This window comes from Lynx rufus, unplaced genomic scaffold (genome assembly GCF_022079265.1).
Source record: "Lynx rufus isolate CCGP_SWC_20201006 ecotype Redwood Valley unplaced genomic scaffold, mLynRuf1.p SCAF_5, whole genome shotgun sequence".
NCBI lineage: Eukaryota > Metazoa > Chordata > Mammalia > Carnivora > Felidae > Lynx > Lynx rufus.
This window is the reverse complement of record NW_025814867.1, coordinates 1,939,423-1,960,929: the sequence shown is the minus strand read 5'-3', so window position 1 is coordinate 1,960,929 and position 21,507 is coordinate 1,939,423. Positions and strand designations below refer to the sequence as shown.

The following is a 21,507-nucleotide window of genomic DNA, read 5'->3' as shown; positions in this document are numbered from 1 at the left end:
GAGTAGTAGCCCGTGAGGTTGTCGTGAATATTAAATGAGTCGTAATACGTACAAGGAAGTGTTAAAATCGTGCCTGAAAAAGTGAAAGTGTTAACCGATGTTCATTCTTTTCCCCTTTAACGTATCTGCCAGCCCGAGTTCCTTTTTCAAAGGAAATGTGTTTACATAGGGATTTCTAAGAATGCGGGGGAGCTTTTATGATACATCTTCAGACTTCCAGTGCCGTAATGTTCAGCTACAACAAAGTTTGGTTTTTTTGGAGCAACATTGTTGTAGACCCCTGCTCAGCACCCAGTGTTCCCATAGCTGACGTCACAAAGCCTTGTCATCGGTGGAGTAGCCGTGAGCCCTCAGGGGAGGCCTAGCTCCGGGGCTAAAACTTCCAAAACATGGTGCACGGATTTTTTTTTTTTTTTTTTTAATATTTAACGCTTTAATTGAAACTATTTCTCCATGCCTGCAGCTCCTTTATACGCTAGGAACAAGGTGGGGTGTTGGAAGAATGTTCCGAAATAGCTTCTTTTATGCCCGGGAAAATTCGATTCCGTTTCTAAATTTCAGGTTATTATGCCATTAGATAAGCAGCATGAAAATTAAGATGTTTTTCCCGACGTTCTTGATTCAAGGGTCGAGTCGTGGAAAATATCTCCAAGCGATGCGGTGGGTTCCTGAGGAAGCTCAGCCTGCGGGGTTGCATCGGTGTTGGGGACTCCTCCTTGAAGTAAGTTGGATCCACAGTGATTCACTGTGTCGTGGCAGCTCGTAGCCGACTTGCCATCGGCAAGAGCAAACCAAGCATATTAAGTGCTCTTCTCCTGTGACGTCGGTTCTGTGGTAATTTGCGTAGAGTAATAAAAGAACCGTAAGTTTGGAATCCTCCGGCCTGGGTTAGGGATGTGGCCTGAGGACGCATTATTTCGCCTCGCTGGGTGTTGCTCTCTCTCCTGCAAAGTGAAGGCAGCTGTGGCTCCCGCGTGACACTGTCACGGGCATCACTCGAAACAGCACGCATGAAGGGCCTGGTGCTCGATGGTAACGATGGTTTGCCTCTGTTCCCTCCTTCACTTCCCCTTCTTGCTAGCTTCATCTTCATGAAAGTGACCACCTCTTTGTGTATTCTCCTACTTGGCAAAATAATTCTTTCAGAAGCGTCCTGCACATAACCTGGAATTTTGCATGCTCCTAAAAGGATGTGATTACCACAGTCTTTTTATTATAGTTAACCCAAACACACGCTTGCCCACCTCTTACTGGGTAGCCATTATTTATTGGAAATGTTAGCAATCCGCTATTAAGGGCACGTGCTTTTCTGGAGACGAGACATAATTAAAGCCTTTATGTTTTTATCCTTGTGGCCTCTACTGTTGTTTGAGGTTGGCTACATTAGAATACACACTGCCCCCTAGAACCTTGGGACGGACTTTGTCTCTCGTAGACCTAAGCATCACCCCCATGTACGTCAGTCGCGACTGCCCGTGAGAATGTGCAGTACAATTACAGATGGCGTAATTTGTCATTGAAACATCTGCACCATTGCTAGGAAAATTGACTTGTAACATGTTTTTAAATGTTTATGTATTTATTTCGAGAGAGACAGCACAAGCGGGGGAGGGGCAGAGAGAACGGGAGAGAGAGACTCCCAAGCAGGCTCTACACCATCAGCACAGGGCTCGACTTGGGGCTTGATCTCAAGAACGATGAAATCATGACTTGAGCCAAAGTCAGGAGTCAGGTGCTTAACCGACTGAGCCATCCAGGCACCCCTCCAGTTTTTTCTTGTAATGACTTAGAGCTAGCCTTGGCATCTACTCTGTTCCACATATGTACTGTTGTTTTTGATGGAGGGAGGCTATTCGTTTGCAAATGTTTATTGAGCCCGACTGCGCCAGGCACTGATCTAGGGAATGGAGATACAGTAATAATCAAAATAGATTAAAACCCCAGTACTAATCTTACATGTGTGCTCTCTGTAACTCTTGCTTCAGCATTATGTATGAAGTCCTGGGGATTTTTAACAGGTGTATTGAGATGTAATTGAGATACAATAAACTGTATGTACTTGAAGGGTATAATTTGATCATTTTAGGCATATGTATATACCCATAAAACCAACACTGTAATGAAAATAATGAACATTGCATGTCCCATGAGCGTTTCCTCATGTGCCTTTATAATCCCTCCCTCCCTCCTACCCTGTGTCTGTCCCACTGCTAGGCAGCCACCGATCTGCTTTCTGTTGCTATAGGTTAGTTTGAATCTTCAAAAGTTTAACTAATTATCCAGTATGTTCTCCTTTTTGCCTGGCCTCTTCCACTCAACATCATTGTTTTGAGATCCACCCGTGTGGTCGTATGTATCAGTAATTCATTCTTTTTTATTGCTGAATAGTGATCCATTTAATGGATATAATACCATCTATTAATTTCTCATTTGGGTTCTTTCCAGTTTGCAGCCATTACATATAAAGCTGCTATGAACATTTGTGTATAAGACTTCGTATGTCATATATGTTCATTTCTCTTGGGTAAATACCTAGGATTAGCTAGATCATTTGGTGGGTGTGTGTTTAACTTTTTAAACCTTTCAAACTGTTTCCCAAAAAGGATTATGCCATTTTGTATTCCCACCAGAAGTGTGTGGTACTTCCAGTCCCTCCCCCACCTTGTCAACATTTGGTAGGTCAGTCTTTTTAATTTTAGCCTTTCTGATAGATAGGTATGTGTAGTGGTATTTCATGGTGGTTTTAATTTGTATTTCTAATGATGAATGTTGTTGAGCATCTTTTTTTTTTAAGTTTATTTCTTTATTTTGACAGAGAGAGAGCACGAGCAGGGGAGGGACAAAGAAGGAGAGAGAAGGAGGGAGAGAGAAAGCCCATGTGAGAGTGGGAGAAGGGCAGAAGGAGAGAGAGAGTCCCAAGCAGGCTCCACACTGTCAGCGTGGAGCCCGACATGGGGCCCGAACTCATGAACTGTGAGATCATGACCTGAGCCAAAATCGAGAGTCAGATACTTAACCGACTGAGCCACCCAGGCACCCCGAGTATTTTGTTATGTACTTTTCCTATCCACGTATTTTCTTTTCTTTTTTTGAGAGGTAGGAGAGTGCATGAGTGGATGAGACGGGCAGAGGCAGAGAGAGGTAATCTTTTTTTTATTTTTTTAAATTTTTTTTTTTCAACGTTTATTTTTGGGACAGAGAGAGACAGAGCATGAACGGGGGAGGGGCAGAGAGAGAGGGAGACACAGAATCGGAAACAGGCTCCAGGCTCTGAGCCATCAGCCCAGAGCCCGACGCGGGGCTCAAACTCACGGACTGCGAGATCGTGACCTGGCTGAAGTCGGACGCTTAACCGACTGCGCCACCCAGGCGCCCCTTTTTTTTTTTTTTTTTAATTTTTTTTTTTTTTCAACGTTTATTTATTTTTGGGACAGAGAGAGACAGAGCATGAACGGGGGAGGGGTAGAGAGAGAGGGAGACACAGAATCGGAAACAAGAGAGAGGTAATCTTAAGCAGGCTCTACACTCAGCATGGAGCCAGACACAGGGCTCGATCCCATGACCCTGGGATCATGACCTGAACCGAAATCAAGAGTCAGATGCTGAATTGACTGATCCACTCAGGAGCCCCTATCCACGTATTTTCTTTGCTGAAATATCTGTTCAGATGTGGGGTTTTTGCCCTTTTTGTTCATTGGATTGTTTTTGTCTTACCATTGAATTTTGAGAGTTACACTCTGAATACAAGTCCTTTATCAGATTTGTATTTTGTAAATGTTTTCTTCCAGTCTGTGGTTTATCCTTGTATTCTCTTAACTGGTTTTTGAAGAGAAGTTTTTCATTTTAATGAAATTCAACTTACCAATTTTTGTCAATGATACATGAGATCTTTGCCTAACCCAGGGTCATAAAGATTTTCTCCTGTGTTTCTAGAAGTTGGTAGTTTAGATCTATGATCCATTTTGAGTTGATTTTTGTATATGGTGTGAGGTATAAATTGAAATTCATTTTTTGCATATGACGTTTGGTTATTCTAACACCGTATGTTGAAATGACCACCCTTTCTCCACTTCATTGCCTTGACACCTTTGTTGAAAATCAGTTGTCCAAATAACTGTGGGACTATTGTTATACTCTCTATATTTTCCATTGATCTATTTGTCTGTCTTTATACCAAACCACACTGTCTGGATTAGCTGCAGCTTTATAAGTTTGAAATCAAATAGTGTTTTTCCTCCAACTTTGTTCTTTTCAAAATTGTTTTGCTGTTCTAGATTGCATTTTCATATAAACTATAGAATCAGCTTGTCAATTTCTACAAAATATCTTGCTGGGATCATGATTTAGGATGATGCTGAATTCATAGATCAATTTGGGGAGAACTGACATCTGAACAATATTGAGTCTCCCAACTCATGAACATGGTGTATCTCTCCATATAGTTAGGTGTGTTAAAATTTCTTTCAGCATGTTTTACAGTTTTACAGTTGTCATAGGACAATTATACACATGTTTTGTCATATTTATCTGTGTTATGAAATGTTATTGTAAATAGTGTTTTTATTTCAATTTTTGATTCTTCATTGTTAGTAAACAGAAATACTATTGATTTTTGTACATTGATTGTCCTTCAGCCTTAATAGACTCCGTTTTAGTAGCTTTTTGTTTGTTACTTTGGATTTTCTGCATAAACAGGAGTCATGTCACCTATCATCAAAGATAGTTTTTCTTCTTTGTTTCCAATCAGTGCCTTTTCTTATTCTTGCCTTATTGCACTGGCTAGAATCTCTAGTACAGTGTTGAATAGAAATAGTGAAAACAGACATCCTAGCCAGTTCATGACCTTAGGGAGAAGGCATCCAAATATGGTGTTCTAGATTTTTTTGCTGATGATCATCAAATTGGGGAAATTTTCCTCTTATTTCTAGTTGGCTGAGGGTTTTTCTTTTCAATTGAGTGTGGGTGTTAGATTTTGTCAAGTCCTTTTTCTGTGTAAGATTATTGTATGGTTTTACCTGTTTAGTTAGCATGGTGAATTACATTGGCTGATTTTTTTTTTTTAGTATTTTAATTTTATTTTTTATTTTTTAAAATTTACATCCAAATTAGTTAGCATATAGTAAAACAATGATTTCAGCAGTAGATTCCTTAATGCCCCTTACCCATTTAGCCCATCCGCCCTCCCACAACCCCTCCAGTAACCCTCTGTTCTCCATATTTATGTTTTGTCCCCCTCCCTGATTTTATGTTATTTTTGTTTCCCTTCCCTGATACTCATCTGTTTTGTCTCTTAAAGTTATCATATGAGTGAAGTCATATGATTTTTGTCTTTCTCTAATTTCACTTAGCATAATACCCTCCAGTTCCATCCACATAGTTGCAAATGGCAAGATTTCATTCTTTTTGGTTGCCGAGTAATACTCCATTGTGTGTGTGTGTGTGTGTGTGTGTGTGTGTGTGTGTATACACCACATTTTCTTTATCCATTCATCTGTTGGACATTTGGGCTCTCTCCATACTTTGGCTGTTGTTGATAGTGCTGCTATAAACATGGGTTAATTTTTTAATGTTAAACCAACCTTCCATCCCTTGGATAAACAACAATGTGAGTCATCATGTATTATATTATTTACATATTGGTGTATTCTGTTTGCTAAAATTTTGTGAACTTTGTTTGCATCTATGTTCATGAGGGATATGGTTCTTTGGTTTTCTTTTCTTGGGATATTTTTGTCTGATTTGGGTATCAAGTAATACTGGCCTCATAGAATGAATTGAGAAGTGTTCCCTCCTCTTCAGGATTTTGGAAGAATTTATGTAGAATTTTATTATTTTTTTCCTTAAATGTATGGTAGAATTCACCACTGAGGCCATCTGGGCCTGCATGTTTCTTTTTCAGGTTTTTAACTACAAATTCTATTTATTTAGTATATGTAGAACTCTTCATGTTTTCTATTCCTTCTTGAGCAACCTTTGGTATAATTTTTATCTTTCAAAGATGTTGTCTATTTCATCCAAGTTGTTAAATTTATGGTCATAAAGTTGTTTATAATACCGTCTTATTATCATTTTATTTTTATTTTTTTAAGCAAACCCTACCCCTAACATAGGGCTCAAACTCACAACACTGAGATCAAAAGTCACATGCTCTACTGATTGAGCCAGCCAGGCACCCCACCTTCTGATTATCATTTTACTATTTGTAAAATCTGCAGTGATACCTCCTCTCTATATTCCTGATGTTGGTTAATTTTTTTTTTTTTTTTTTTTTTTTTTTTACTATATGGAAGTAGTTGCGATGTCGAATCAAAGGCACAGTGACCGTACATTGCCTATTTCAACTTACATATTCTTTGGCTTTGTTATTGACATTAATAGCGTATTTTAAAGTGAAGATGTGTCGGTTTCTCTGATACATGTTTTCCCTTTTGTGTTTTTCCCCCCTGATCATTCTGGCTACAGGTTTATTAAGTTTAATGATATTCTCAAAAAACTACCTTTGGGTTTTTAAAATTTTTTTCATTGTTTTCCTTTTTGCTGCCTCATTGATATACATTCTGATCTTTTATTCTTTTCTTTTGTTTACTTTAGGTTCATTTGATCTTCTTTTTTCTGGTTTCTTAACATGAAAGCTTAAGTCAACCCTATTTCCCTTTACTAGAATGGAAAGTTAGTGCTATAAATTTCTCCCAAAGTACTGATTTAATAGCATTTCACAAGTTTGAATTCTTTGTTTGCATTTTCATTCCATTAAAACTGTATTCTGTTTCTCTTTTGATTTCTCCTTTGACCATGGGTTGTTGAGAAGTGTATTAATTAGTTTCTAAATATTTGGGCGTTTCCAGATTTTTATATTATTGATTACTAATTTAATTCAATTGTGATCTGTGAATATACTTTATATGACTTGAATCCTTTTAATTTTATTAAAACTTGTTTTGTAGCCAAGAATATGGTCTGTCTTGGTAAATGTTCATATGAACTTGAACTGCTGTGGGGTGGAGTGTTCTATAAATATCAATTAGATCAAGTTGATTGAGAGTGATGGTCAAGTGTTTTATATCTTTACTGATTTGCTGACTTCTTATTTGATCGACAGTTACATTGAAATCTCTGCCTATAATTTTGTGTTTGTTTCTCTTTGCAGTTCTGTCACTTTATTTCTTCATGTATTTTGAAGATCTGTTATTAGGTATATAAACATTTAGGGTGCTGTGCCTTTATGATGGATTGACCAAGTATCATTATCACATAGCCTTCTTTTATTTCTGGGAGTATTCTTTGCTGTGAGGTCTACGTCATCTGATATCATATAGACACTCCAGATTTCTTTGATTAGTGTTGGCATGGCATATGTTTTTCTGTTCTTTTACTTTTCACTGATTTGTATCTTTATATTTAAAGTTAGTTTCTTGTAAGCAATGTATGGTTGGATGTTGCTTTTTTGATCCATTATTACAATCTCTGCTTTTTAGTTTGGGTATTTAGATTATTTAAACTTAAAGTGATAATTGATATGATATGGTTGGTTTTATATCTACTCTCTTGCTATTTGTTTTCTATTTGTCCCATACACTTTTTTCTTTCCCTTTCGTCTTTGTCTGCCTTTTTCTGGATTAAGAATTTGTTATGGTTCCATTTTTTATCCTTTTTTGGATTAGAGCTGTAATGTGTTATGTTGTAATTTGATTGTTGTTTTGGAGTTTATAACGTACATCTTGGACTTATTATAATGTAACCTCAAATTATATTACATATCAATTCCAGTTTTACGCACTCAGCCTTTATGCCATTATTGCTACACGTTTTCTTTTTTTTTTATTTTCTTTTTTTTTTAAATTTTTTTTTTCAGCGTTTATTTATTTTTGGGACAGAGAGAGACAGAGCATGAACGGGGGAGGGGCAGAGAGAGAGGGAGACACAGAATCGGAAGCAGGCTCCAGGCTCTGAGCCATCAGCCCAGAGCCCGACGCGGGGCTCGAACTCATGGACCGCGAGATCGTGACCTGGCTGAAGTCAGACGCTTAACCGACTGCGCCACCCAGGCGCCCCTGCTACACGTTTTCAATCTACATATAATATAAATTCCACACTGGATTGTTAGTAGTTTTTAATAGTCAATTATTTTTTAAGAGATTTAAATACATAAAAAATTGACTTTATATACCCAAGTAGTTACTGTTTCCAGTTCTTCATTCCTTTGTGCAGATACAAATTGTCATCTAGTGTCACTCTTTTTTTCTACCTAAAGACGGTTCTTTAACATTTCTTGTACCGCAGATCTGATTAATTCTTTCAGCTCTTTTTTTTCCTTCTTCTTCTAGTTTTGAAAGAGAGAAAGAGCACGAGTTGAACAGGGGCAGAGAGAAAGGGAGACACAGAATCTGAAGCAGGCTCCACACTGTCAGCAAAGAGCCTGAAGCAGGGCTCGAACTCACAGACTTTGAGATTGTGACCTGAGCCCAAGTCAGAGGTGACTGACTGAGCCACCAGGTGCCCCTCTTTCAGCTCTTCTGTGTCTGAAAAAACTTATTTTTCCTTCACTTTGAAAAATATTTTTGCTCAGCATAGAATTTTGTTGACAGTTTTTTTTTTGTTTGTTTGTTTTCAGTATTTTAAAGATGCTGTTCCTCTGTTTTCTTGCTCTTTTCTTACCTGTGAGAAATCTTCCGTCACCCTTATTTTTCTTTCTCTCTACATAATGTGTCTTTTTCTCCGGTTGCTTTAAGATTACTCGGTCACTGCTTTTGACCAATTTGGTTATGATATGCCCTGATGTATTTTTCTTCGTATTTCTTGTACTTCGAATTCTTCGAGTTTCTTGGATCCGTAGGTTTATAGTTTTCATAAATTTTGGAAAAATTTTGGCCAATACTTCTTCAGATATCCACTACCCCCCCTCCCTAATCTCCTATTCCTTGGGGACTCCCAGTCACATGTATATTAGGTTGCTTGAAGCTGTCCCACAACTCATTCGTGTTCTGTTCTTTTTATTTTTTCTTGTTTTCTTTCCAGGTTTCATTTTGGATGGTTTCTATTGCTATGTCTTCAAGATCACCAATATTTTCTTCCACAGTGTCTCATCTGCTGTTAATCCCGTCCAGGAAATTTTTTATCTCAGCCATTGTCTGAAAGTTTAATTTGGGTCTTTAAAAATATCTCTGTTGTCTCTACATGGCATATTTAATAAACATAACTTGTTTAATCTTTAGGTTGCACCTTAGAACTACATTCTACAGAACACAGTTGTAATAACTTTTAATGTCTTTGTCTGCTATCTCGAATATTTGTGTCAGTTCTGGGTCAGCTTTGATTGAAAATTTGTCCTCATTATGGTTGTGTTTTCCTTCTTCTTTGAATGCATGGCAACTTTTTGTTCAATGCCAGACATCGTGAGTTTTATTTTGGTAGCTGAATATTTTGTATTCCTATAACTGTTCTTGAGTTTTGTTCTGGACACAGTTGAGTTATTTGGACATAGTTCTCTTCAACCCCTTTTCTTTTTTAAATTTGTTAAGTTGGACTGAAGCAGTGTTTCGTCGAGGGCTAATTGTATACCTGAAGCAATGAGTTCTCAGCGCCCTACCCAGTGTCCCACAGATTAAGATGATTTGCATTGTTGGCTTGTGGGAATGGGCACTTTCCTGACTCCGGGTAGGCTCTGGCTGTTGTACCCTTTAACGGTTTTTAAGGATTCTTTCTCTGGCTTTGGGTAGTTTCCACATACGCATGCTCTGATTAGTACTCTACTGAGTTCTTGAGGGGAACCCTCTAGAGTTCTCTCTGCTCTGATACTCTTCTCTGATCATTCTAATCACCTTGGTCAGACTTTGGGCTCCATATCTTCAACTTCGGCATTCCACCAGGCTCTAGCTCACTTCCGTAGCACCCTACCAGGGCAGAAGGAGCAGATAAGAGTGACATGTGGTTTGAGGCCAGTTTGGGAGACATTTGGCTACTGTATGCAAGAATCAGGACTCACCCCTAAAGATACATTGAAGCTGTATCTCAGGAAAATGCAGATGAGCGGAGCCAGTCCAAGCTGATATGTTAAAGAGTAAGTGGAGAGGAAGAGATATTTAATTTTCCACTTCTGGCCTTGCTACCAGCCCACAAATTATTGAGGAAGTTGCCTTTTGTGACTGAGTATTTGCACCAGTAGCTGGATGGTTCTTCGTACTGATCAACCACTGACCCTATCAGTGGCCAAAGATGGTTTCTCCAGGAAGGCTCTTAAATAACCAAATGACAGCGTGGCACAATACAAGAAAGATTCAACCCCCTTGCTTCGAACTGATTTTTCTATAAAGAGAAGTAACAAGGAGCCAGGTCTCCACCCTCGGATATCAACCCACCAAGGTGTGGGTTGAAGGAGAATTATGACCGATGCATAGTCAGTCTTAGGCTTTGCTTCTCAACGTGTAGCTCCAGAGCAGCTGCACTGGCATCACTTGGGAATTTTGTAGAAATGCAGACAGGAAGGAAGGAAGGAAAAGGAAGAAAGAAGGGAAGGAAGGAAAAGAAGGAAGTAAAGGAAGGGAGGGAGGAAGGGAGGGAGGAAGGGAGGGAGGGAGGAAGGGAGGGAGGAAGGGAGAGAGAAAGAAAAGGAAGGGAAGGAAGGAAGGAAAGGAGAGCAAGGAAGGAAAGGAAAGAAAGAAGGAAAAAAAAAGAAAAGGAAGGAAAGGAAAAAAGAAAGAAAAAGAAAGAAAAGGTAGAAGGGAAGGAAGGAAAAGAAGGAAAAGAAAGGGAGGGAGATGGATGAAGGGAAGGAAAAGAAGAAAGGAAAGGAAGAGAAAGGAAGGAAGAAGAAAGAAAGAAAGAAAGAAAGAAAGAAAGAAAGAAAGAAAGAAAAGAAAGACAATCACAGACCGTTAAGCAGTTTGCTTAGCAGTACCGTTAGAATCTGCACTGTGGGAAGAACCCTAGCTGTTTCATGTGCACATTAAAGTTTGCGGAGCACCAGTACCTAAAGTCAGCCATAATATATTGTACTCTTAAAATTTGTGGAGAGTAAGTCTCATGTTAAATGCTCTTTGCACAGTAAAACAAAATTTTTAGCTGAGGAGCATTGTTCTAAATGTGAATGGTGACCCGCGCCCTCTAGTGGCTGTCCAGGGAGTTTTTAAATGTTTTCTCTTTTTAGGACCTTTGCACAGAACTGCCGCAACATTGAACATTTAAACCTCAATGGTTGCACCAAAATCACTGACAGGTAAGTAACGAGAGTTAGTTCGGTGGCTAATTGACCATGCGGAGAGTGAGGGGAGAGAAACATGGTTGAAAATATCTTTAGTGTGTCTGCTCTTTTCCAGCACGTGTTATAGCCTTAGCAGATTCTGTTCCAAGCTGAAACATCTGGATCTGACTTCCTGTGTGTCTATTACAAACAGCTCCTTGAAAGGGATCAGGTGAGAATGCCCGCTGCCTGGAGAAACACCCTAACCTACGAGCATCCTGGTGTGTCTAAAACCTTTCCATCTATCTTTTTTTTTTTTTTTAATTTCTTAAATGTTTATTTTTGAGAGAGAGAGAGAGACAGTGCTAGTTGGGAGGGGCAGAGGGAGAGAGGGAGACACAGAATCCGAAGCAGGCTCCAGGCCCCGAGCCGTCAGCACAGAGCCCGACGCGGGGCTCGAACTCACCGACCACGAGATCGTGACCTGAGCCGAAGTCGGACGCTCAACCGACTGAGCCCCCGGGCACCCTGTCTGAAACCTAGCGGTCCCATTGGAACAAGAAATAGGAGACTCGGGTCACAGCGATTTTCTCTCCCCGAGTGGCTTGTGATTTACCGAGCTCACGCTCGGTCATAAGCTCTCCGTGGGACGGGTTGCCCACGCGTCGCGTCGCCTCTCGTTCCCCCAGTGAGGGCTGCCGAAACCTGGAATACCTGAACCTGTCGTGGTGTGACCAGATCACGAAGGACGGCATCGAGGCGCTGGTGCGAGGTTGTCGCGGCCTGAAAGCCCTGCTCCTGAGGGGCTGCACGCAGGTACCGAGGGGCCGGCGACACACGGCGTGGGCCCCTCACCGGAGAGCTGCTGCTGGTCCCTCCTGGTTCTCCGCCGCGCCCGCAGCCGGTTCCCTCCTCTTCTGTTTTCTGTGTCCGCTCAGTTAGAAGACGAAGCCCTGAAGCACATTCAGAATTACTGCCACGAGCTCGTGAGCCTCAACCTACAGTCCTGCTCGGTAAGTGACGCGCTTCCCTGGGGGCGCCCTCCCCCGGGGTCCGCTGCGGGCCCCGCCTCTAGGCACCCAGGCAGGGGGGTGGGGGTCAGCACACCCTCGGTTCCCAGTCTGTGTCCTCGCGCGTCTGTCGCTTTGCCACAAGATGAAAGAATGACAGCCGAAGTGAGATGGCCCATGCAGAGCCGCTGACGTTTCCCCTACAACCGGGGTCTTGGTCTGTTGTAAGACACCAGGAATTCCGTGAACCGTCACGAACCTGAGGGAATCCCTGGTAAGGTCTCAGTGTTTTGTTTTGCTCTCTTCACTTCCAAAATGGGGAGGATGACGGTCGTCCCCTCTCAGTGGATGAAATGAAATGACAGATGCGACGGTGCGTTGAAAGATAAAGGATAAATGCGAGATCAAGGTGTCACTTCCGTCGTAGCGTTAGTGTGCGAAACGCTCCTGTTGCTTCCTCACTGCCATCGTCACTGTTGACCCTTGAAGAGGCCGCGTGCTGCGTCCTGCGGGTGTCTCAAGGGGAGCATAAGTTTTGAGAAGAGTGAGAGAAATTGGTTGCGCGCGCTACTTAGTGAACGAATCATAGGCGTCTTTGGAATCCTTGATGGTGGCAGATACAAGAGAAACCGCCTTCCGGACAAGTAACGACCTGACGGGCGCTGTTCAGTGTTCAGACCCTGAATTGTGTTAGGAGAGCACTGACAGGTGACTTCACGTGCAATGTCAACGTGCGAGCAACTTGTCAATCTTTTAGTGACTTCCTCCATTTACCATTTTCTAAAACATTTGAGGGCATGTTATAAACATATACACATATGATTTAGACGGTAGATATTTAAAGCATTAATCTGGAGAAATTCAACCAAAAATTGTTCTGTCACTTAACCGGGCAATTCCTACGAGCTCTTTATCTAATGTGATTTTTAACACGAGTTTATGAACTTTTCCTGAAAAAAACAAAATCAAATCAATGCCGGGGAGGAAAACGGAATTTTAAAGATTCAGTCCCTGTTAGTAGCACTCAGGTATGTTGAAGCTGTGCGGAGGTGACAAACACAGGTCCACCCTGTGCATCACCTTGTTTTATGTATGTATGTGTTTATTATTTACTTTTTTAAAGCATGTTCTTCGTTTTTTTTAATGTTTATTTATTTTTGACAGAGAGAGACAGAGACAGAGCATGAGCGGGGGAGAGGCAGAGAGAGAGAGGGAGACACAGAACCTGAAACGGGCTCCGGGCTCCGAGCCGTCAGCACGGAGCCCGACGCGGGGCGCAAACCCACGGACCGCGAGGTCACGACCCGAGCCGAAGTCGGCCGCCCAACCGACTGAGCCCCCCCGGGCGCCCCTCACCTTGTTTCATTTAAATCGTTAGGGTGAAATGCTAGTAACTGGCAGCCCAGACCCGCCGGCCGGCACTAGATCGCGTTTTTCTGCCCTCCCTCCGGTGTCGCCGGTGCCTTCTGACGCCCCTTCCTGTTCTGGTTTTCCGCAGCGCGTGACGGATGAAGGAGTCGTGCACATTTGCCGCGGCTGCCATCGGCTGCAGGCCCTGTGCCTCTCGGGCTGCAGCCACCTCACGGACGCCTCCCTCACAGCCCTGGCTCTCAACTGCCCGCGACTCCAGTGAGTGCGCCGCGCTTTGGCTTCGCAGCCCGGAGCCCGCGGCCGGAGGCCCCCCTGCAGGAAGGGAAAGGCTCCCGAGCGGGTGGAGTGGGTGGGGACGGAGGAGGTGGTGGCCCCGTCGGCGGCGGCTTTCGTCCCTCGGGTTGGGGCGGGACGGAGCGTAACCCAGTTCGCCGCCCGGAGTCTGAACTGCAACTTCTTGACGGACTTCACCCGTGTGCCCGCCTGATTTGCCCCATCCTGTCCCGGCCGCTGACGTCAGAGTGCCCTGACGGTGTCACCACGATAGCCTCACATCCAGACGTTACCAGATTCTCCTCCAAACCGGTCACTAAATGGACAGAAGTGGGGGGAGATCACAGTCGCTTTATTTGTCGTCTTCCCTAGCAGAAGGAGGTCTCGTTTTAACAAAAACGATTGGTTTTCTGATCCTCCAGAAGTACTGTGAATCTTAAAACTTTCTTTTTAATTTTTTTTTTTTAACGTTTATTTATTTTTGAGACAGAGAGACAGAGTGTGAGTGGGGGATGGTCAGAGAGAGGGAGACACAGAATCCTAAGCAGGCTCCAGGCTCGGAGCTGTCAGCACAGAGCCCGATGCGGGGCTCGAACTCACCGACCGCGAGATCATGACCTGAGCCGAAGTCAGCCGCTTAACCGACTGAGCCACCCAGGCGCCCTGAATCTTAAGACTTTAATAATGGCAGCAAAATGCTAACGCTAACGTCAGTTGAACTCACGTATCGTTATCGCATTCGATCCTCCCCACATCTCTAGGAGACATGCGCTGCTATTCCCACTTGTTTGGCAGAGGAGAAACCGGGGCTCCAGGAAAATCACATAATATACTGAGTCACGTGATGAGTAGGACGTAAAAGTAGAGTTTGAACTTGAAACTTTGACCTCAGAACCGGTCATCTTAACCCCTGTGCAAGAGGCGGAAAAAAGATACTTCTTTCCTTGTTTACTTGTCGGTGAAACGGATCCATTTCCCCTGTTTCGGCCAGTTTCCCATCTTCTAAGGACTGTCTGTTGTCTTTTCATTAGGGACGATTCTGGGGAATTTTGATATTTTTGAATAGGGGAAGGAATGTGGATGATCAAAAGTTGTCAGAAGGTGGTCAAAATTACTGCTATAAGGGAGTACTTAACTTCAGAGTGTTATTTATCCCCCTGTCCCTGTTAAGCATGGGCATTGAGAATTAACTCATGTTTTTTCACTGGCTGCAAATTTTTAAAATTGCCTTTACGGTAACTGGGAATTTCGTTAAATTCAGTCTATATCAAGACGATTTTGTTCAGTAAAAGTTGATTTTAATTGTGTTTAAAAGTCAACAAATATTAGATGGGGGCGCCTGGGGGGCTTAGTTGGTTAGGTGTCTCTTTTTTTTATTTTTTAACGTTTGTTTATTTTTGAGACAGAGAGAGACAGAGCATGAACGGGGGAGGGTCAGAGAGAGGGAGACACAGAATCTGAAACAGGCTCCAGGCTCCGAGCTGTCAGCACAGAGCCTGACGCGGGGCTCGAACCCACGGACCGCGAGATCATGACCTGAGCCGAAGTCGGCCGCCTAACGGACTGAGCCACCCAGGCGCCCCAGGTGTCTGACTCTTAATCTTGGCTTAGGTCTTGATCTCAGGGTTGTGAGTTTGAGTCCTGCATTGGGCTCGAGCCTCCTTACAAAACATTCAACAAATATTGGAATAATGCTTAAAAACAACAGCAGCAACAATGTCCTGGTTTTGTGGAAAGATTGTTGGGTTCACTCCCAAGTTTGGGCTGGAACTTTGGGCCGTAGAGCAGGCCACGTGTCTCCTTAAGCCTCCTTCCTCTCATCTGGGCAGGGGACAGCAGTCCTCAGGACTGTTCCAGAAGCGGAGGTGTGTCAGCAGAAAAAAGTCAAGAGTGTGCATCATAAAGTTTGTTTTCTCTTGTTAACCAGTCACTACCTTTTCCTCCCGTGCGCTTCGCATCCCAGGATTTTGGAGGCTGCTCGGTGTTCCCATTTGACTGATGCAGGCTTTACACTTCTAGCTCGGGTAAGGCAGAGCTTTCAAAAAACAAAACCCAACTGTAATTCACCGCCCTCACTTCCAAAGGACTCGCAGTGGTTTTGGAGTGTGCAAAGTGCGTGTCCCGTCACAGAGTTGACCAAGTGGTGTTCTTGGTATTCTGCCAAGTAGAATGACGGGCACAGGGTGCATTTCCCCATTGTCCCAGAAAGCTCAGGTGGCCCCGCAGGAGGTCCTGGAGCAGTCTAGACCTCACTGTCACCTGGTCAGGTGGGACCACAATGAGAACGTCCTCCCTGCGGTACGTGCCCTTCCCCCCGCGCACCCTAACCTAGCCTCTTGGTGCCTCCTCCAGGTGGGCTGTGCCCCGCCTCTGTTCCCTTTTCCGCCTCACCTGGCAGACGTGACCATCATGGAGGTCCCCTCTGGCCTGCTGCCGGGAACCCGTGACCTTGTGGGGATGGTGATATGCTCCCTTCCTCCTCCCCTAACCTTCACCTGTCCACACTGTGCCCAAGCACCACGCCCCATGCCTTCCCAGAGCCTCTTCTGTGGCTAAAATGTACAGGATGATATCCATGAGCCGCTAGGAAGGTGGAGGCCACTACCTTTCGGGGTGAGAGAAGGAGGCGCAGCCCAGGGCAGCCGCATTCCCGTTTAAGTGAGTGTGATTCAGAAGGCACTGCTCACAAGTGCTGGCTCGCTGGGTCAGCTTAGGGACAGGGCACCCCCTTCCTGGAGGAGAGTAAGGGAGGCGGGGCCGGTTCACACAGGGGCAGGGCACGCCCCTTCCTGGAGGAGAGTAAGGGAGGTGGGGCCAGTACACACACACACACACACACACGCACGCACGCACGCACGCACACACACACGCCACCAGTACTGCCCTGACCACTGACCGCATGGTGGGGGTGGTTTTATTGGCTTTTTCAGAATTGCCACGATCTGGAGAAGATGGATCTTGAAGAATGCGTCCTGGTGAGTAGACTCCTGACAAGCCCTGCTAGCGCTGGCCCCTCAGTCCCGACGGCGGGCCTCAGCCACTCACCCACACCCCACCTGGCTGTTGTGTGCACCCTGCCTGCCGCCATGTGCGTCTCAGGGCCTGGGAACCCACGAGGGCCTGACAGCGGGCTGCATGGACCTTGGGCTCCTCTCAGCCATCCCGGCTACAGCTGAGACGTTCAGCTCCATTGTTTGCAGACATCGAAATACATACGTCTTTCCCAGAGCCGAAGGGAGACTTAAGCTTGCGTGTCCAGTGATGGGGTGACTCCACAGAGGAGAATCCTGGGGGACCCTCCTTACCTACTTCCTGTGTGTCCCCTGTCCCTGGGCCCTCGTGGGGCCCAAGGGGAGAGCCCAAAGAGCAGCTTAGTGACCATACGAGTGGGCAGGTCTGAGGTTGCCTGCAGTGAGAGGAGCCCCCAGCCCGGGTGTGCTGGCGATGAGCTTTCAGTTCCATTTTGCACCTTCGATCCTCGTGTTCAGGAGAAGCCCAAATCGGGCGCTAGGTTCTGGCGTAGAAGCCACACTGACACAGCGTGTTTGTCTGCAGATAACCGACAGCACTCTCATCCAGCTCTCCGTCCACTGTCCCAAGCTGCAAGCCCTGGTGAGTTCGGGATTTTCGTGACATTATGCGCCGCTTAGGGACGAAAGAGCTCTCCCCTGGCACCGAGAGTCTCTCTGGTTTTCCTTTCTGTAAAGGCGCCATCATTCTTGGTTTCAAAGATCTGTTAGTTGGGCTAACTTGGGAGGCAGGGTATCTAAATGTTCCTGCTTTCATTTTACAATGCAAACCTAGTCTAGAGACCCGCGTCCTTACCACTCCGTTCACAGTCATCGTCTCAGGGACGGTGAACTTAGCGTGTTTCGATGATAGATCTAGACAAGAGATTGAGGCCATCCTTGTGTCATACGTGCATTCCATACCTGCTCGCATATATCTACAGGGGGACGGGCATGAGAATACCTCGCAGGATCCTAAATGAGCCGTGAAAAGTGTCACCGAGACTCTTGGCCATGCGGACCTCTCGTGCACATTTCACGAGCGGCCGTTAGACGGCGAGCAAGCCCGGACAAGGAAGGCATCCTTGCGTTCACTGGGCGAGCCCGTGTAAGCCGTGCTGTGCCCCTGGACACACTGCCTCGTTTTAATCCCCCCACAGCCCTGGGTGGAGGCACTCTGGACGTCCCCTTTTTAGCAGTGAGGACCCTGCGGCTCAGAGCAGCTAAGAAACTTGCCCGAAGTCGCACGACTGCTCAGAGGCCCCAGATCTCTTGGCCTCCACGGAGTCTGGTCTTTCTCCTCCCCCTGAGGCACGCCACAGGTTTTTCTTAAGCTACGGAAACTGTGGTCTTTGAAACTTGCTCTCTCCTCAGGGGCTAGAACTTTTTGTAACGTCATTCAAACTCCTTTGGCCTTGAGTTAGCGTCCCCACCAGTTTTCCTTATGGTCACATTTCCTCTGGATACTTTTCCCTCCAGGTACAAGTCCAGCTGGACGTGGACAGCTCTGGTACTTTCTTTTTTGTGAAGGGTCTGGAGTCAGATTGTATCCAAACCCTCTAAATTGTCTCCCTCCCTACGTGTCTGCATACGGAATGCAGATAATTTTGTAGTGCTGCCTTTACTCCCAAATTAGTTCAGATCCAGTTTTATAATTGACTTGACCCTCTCTACTCCTATCCCCCTTGACCCCCAGGCTCTCAGAGATGGGAAATTCAGGAGCCCTGTGCTTTATTTCCCACTTCAACCCCTCCTCTTGGCTGCTCAGCGTTCTTGCTGCCCTGCCCTGAGGTACCCTGCACTCAGACTCCCAGGCCTTCATCAACATCCACCGGAAATCTCAGATCAGGGTGGAGGGGCCCAAGTGGAGGCCCACCCGGCACAGCAAACCTCCTACTAGCTCTGTGCCTCCCGAGGAGTGTGGGGCCCGCTGGCGACAGAGTGGGTCCGTCTGACAGATGTCAGGTGTTCTCCCAGCAGGGACACTGGCGACTGAAAGTCTTCTCCATCTTGTCCCTATACTTCTACAAGCTCCTTCTAGAAATGGGACTTTAGAATGAAAGATGAGCTATAATAAGGCCACAAGTCCAAGAGCCCCAAATAAAAACTAAGAAGGATTAGTAGCGGAAAAGCAGGGAAACAGTGGCAGTTGCAGTCCAAGCTTAGCGTTGATAATGCGTAGTCGCCGGGACAGAACAAGGAACGATCTGGATTGCGTCTGTTGCACGTTCACCCCATTCAGGCTACGAACCCCTGTTGGCCACCACGTGCCAGGCTCTATTCTAGGCCCCAGAGAATAAAAGACGGGTCATCAGGGGCACCTGGTGGCTCAGTCGGTTGAGCGTCTGACTCGACTTCAGCTCAGGTTGTGATCTGGTGGTTTGTGAGTTCCTGCTTGGCATTCTCTCTCTCCCTCGCTCTGCCCCTCCTCCACTCGCACGCTCTCAAAATGAATAAACTTAAGAGAAATCATGAAACTTTTTCAAAAATGAAAAAAAATTCACCAGGAGAGGCCAACTTGATGCTCACTCTGAAACTCTGGAGAGGTGGCCTGGATCCTCGTTTTGGGGATACCGTGCTCCGGGAGCGCTAGGCACTGTGACGGGGGCAGCCCTCAGGTGAGAGCGCGGGCCTGGGGAGAAATGCGCGTCTCCTGTGCAGACGGCGCCCGTGTGCAGCGCCCGTGCCCGCAGTGCACCCGGAGGTTAGAGGCCGGGAGGCCGTGAGTGTGCCCAGTGGCTCCTGCCCACCCCTTCCCCGCAGGCGTCATGCTGAGCCAGGCGGCCACTGAGAGCAGCCCCGTGCCGGCCAGCGGGCGGCCCGCCTTATTGAGGGAGCTTCAGACGGTGCTGTCTCTCGACAGAGCCGGGGACAGGCCTCTCTGGGGTCCCCCTCGGGGACCGCGACTCCAGCCTGCAGAGATCAGAGGAGGCAGTTACTACTGGGGGGAAGGCTCCACAGACTCAGAATTTTGGAAAACGGCTTTTGTGTCTTACTGTAAAGATCTGCGAGCAGGAGGAGGGACGTGACCGCCGGTCCAAAGCCAGGTGACCATCACGTCTCAGCTCCCAACATTTCAGTTTCCGAGGCCTTCCTTAGATGCGCCCTACTTTTAACTTGTAGGCTTAGGCCGTCTCGCTGGTAGGTTCTGTTGATTTTCAAACTTGCTTTGTTTCCTGCTTTCGTTTTCAATGCCAGAGCCAGTTCGGAGGGACTTTTGAAAATCTTATTATGCAACTCATTTGTCCCAGAGGCTATCCAAGAAGAATTTTAGCAGTTTATTATGTACACATTAAAAAAAATTTTTTTTAACATTTATTTGTTATTGAGAGACAGAGCATGAGCAGGGGAGGGGCAGAGAGAGGAGGAGACACAGAATCGGAGGCAGCCTCCAGGCTCCGAGCCATCAGCACAGAGCCCGACGTGGGGCTCGAACTCACAAGCCACGAGATCGTGACCTCAGCTGAAGTCGGACGCTTAACCGACTGAGCCCCCCAGGTGCCCCAGGCAGTTTATTATATTAAAGAGTAAGGAATATACCCTAAAAGCAAAAGCCCCATTCCTGTCTTCATTGCTGTAGAGCTTTATCTTTCATCCAGATTGGTCAGAGCTCAGGGATGTTGTGTAGGAAGCCCAGGCCGTCAGGGGCCTGGTCAGTCACTGTGCTTTCAGAATGACAAGCATTTAAGTCACCCAACTGCTAGAAGGCCGCTCCTGGGGATACGAGACAATCTCATTATCGAAACGCTATTCAACTGCTCTAGAGGAAAAATAGGGACTTGGTACCATTTAGGTGAATACGTTGTCCATTTTAAAGTGAAACATTTAACGCCTTGGAAGATAACAGCGTGAAGCAGACTGTGTGCTGTCAATGTCTCAGTGTCGCAGCTCACAATCTGACCAGCATCTCCTGTCTTTCCCAGTCACTCCTGTCACCCACCTGCGACCCGAATCGAACCTAAATGGGTACTTTGAACCCACCATCTTGGGATTGCCAGTCCCCACTCGATGTCCCCTCCCTCTCCCTTAAATCGTCTGGTCAGTTATTAACTCAATCCCTCGATCCTCAAGATTCACCTTCACTTAGCACAGCTGTCATTCTGTTTAACTTTCAGCTGCTGAGCCCAGGTGTTCTTTTTTAATTTTTTTTAAGTTTACTTATTTGTTTTGAGAGACAGAGACAGCGTGAGTGGGGGAGGGGCAGAGAGAGAAGGAGAAAGAATCCCGAGAAGACCCCACGCTGTCAGCGCAGCGCCCCATGCGGGACTCAAACCCGTGGAACCGTGAGACGGACGCTACACCGACTGAGACACCCAGCTGCCCCTGCTGAGCCAGCCTCGAAGCAGGAGCAGGCATAAGGTCGAGAAGGGCTTACCAGCCATTTGTGTGCTGGAAACAGTACATACTCTTAGTCTGACGGAAGCCATGGCTGGGTTTCAGAGTGAGGGAGGAGAGGACATGAGGCTCAGTGACAGGCAGGACCAGGGCCTCACGGCTCCTGCTAAGTGGGCAGACCTGTCCCTCTCCAGGGTGTCTGTGAGACCTCCCAGGCTGACGGTGAGAAGCGGAGGTGAGGGCTCGCAGTCCGAAGGCCCGGTGTTCCGTGGCATGCCCGAGAGCCAGCTGGCCCATATTTTGCTTCCAAATTAGGGACCCTGGTTTATTCATG

At 45.8% G+C, this 21,507-nt stretch overlaps 1 protein-coding gene across 1 annotated transcript in view; it reads left to right on the top strand.

The window, feature by feature from the left end:
* The first annotated feature begins 636 nt into the window (after window positions 1-636).
* FBXL2 (F-box and leucine rich repeat protein 2) overlaps window positions 637-21,507 on the top strand; it is a 44,844-nt gene continuing 23,973 nt past the window's right edge. The window contains exons 1-9 of the mRNA XM_047099903.1: window positions 637-721; window positions 11,144-11,212; window positions 11,294-11,408; window positions 11,866-11,992; window positions 12,115-12,189; window positions 13,685-13,815; window positions 15,758-15,854; window positions 16,761-16,805; window positions 17,386-17,442. Coding sequence (XP_046955859.1) covers window positions 11,188-11,212; window positions 11,294-11,408; window positions 11,866-11,992; window positions 12,115-12,189; window positions 13,685-13,815; window positions 15,758-15,854; window positions 16,761-16,805; window positions 17,386-17,442 — 672 coding nt within the window. The 5' untranslated portion in view covers window positions 637-721; window positions 11,144-11,187. The remainder of the gene's footprint in view (window positions 722-11,143; window positions 11,213-11,293; window positions 11,409-11,865; window positions 11,993-12,114; window positions 12,190-13,684; window positions 13,816-15,757; window positions 15,855-16,760; window positions 16,806-17,385; window positions 17,443-21,507) is intronic.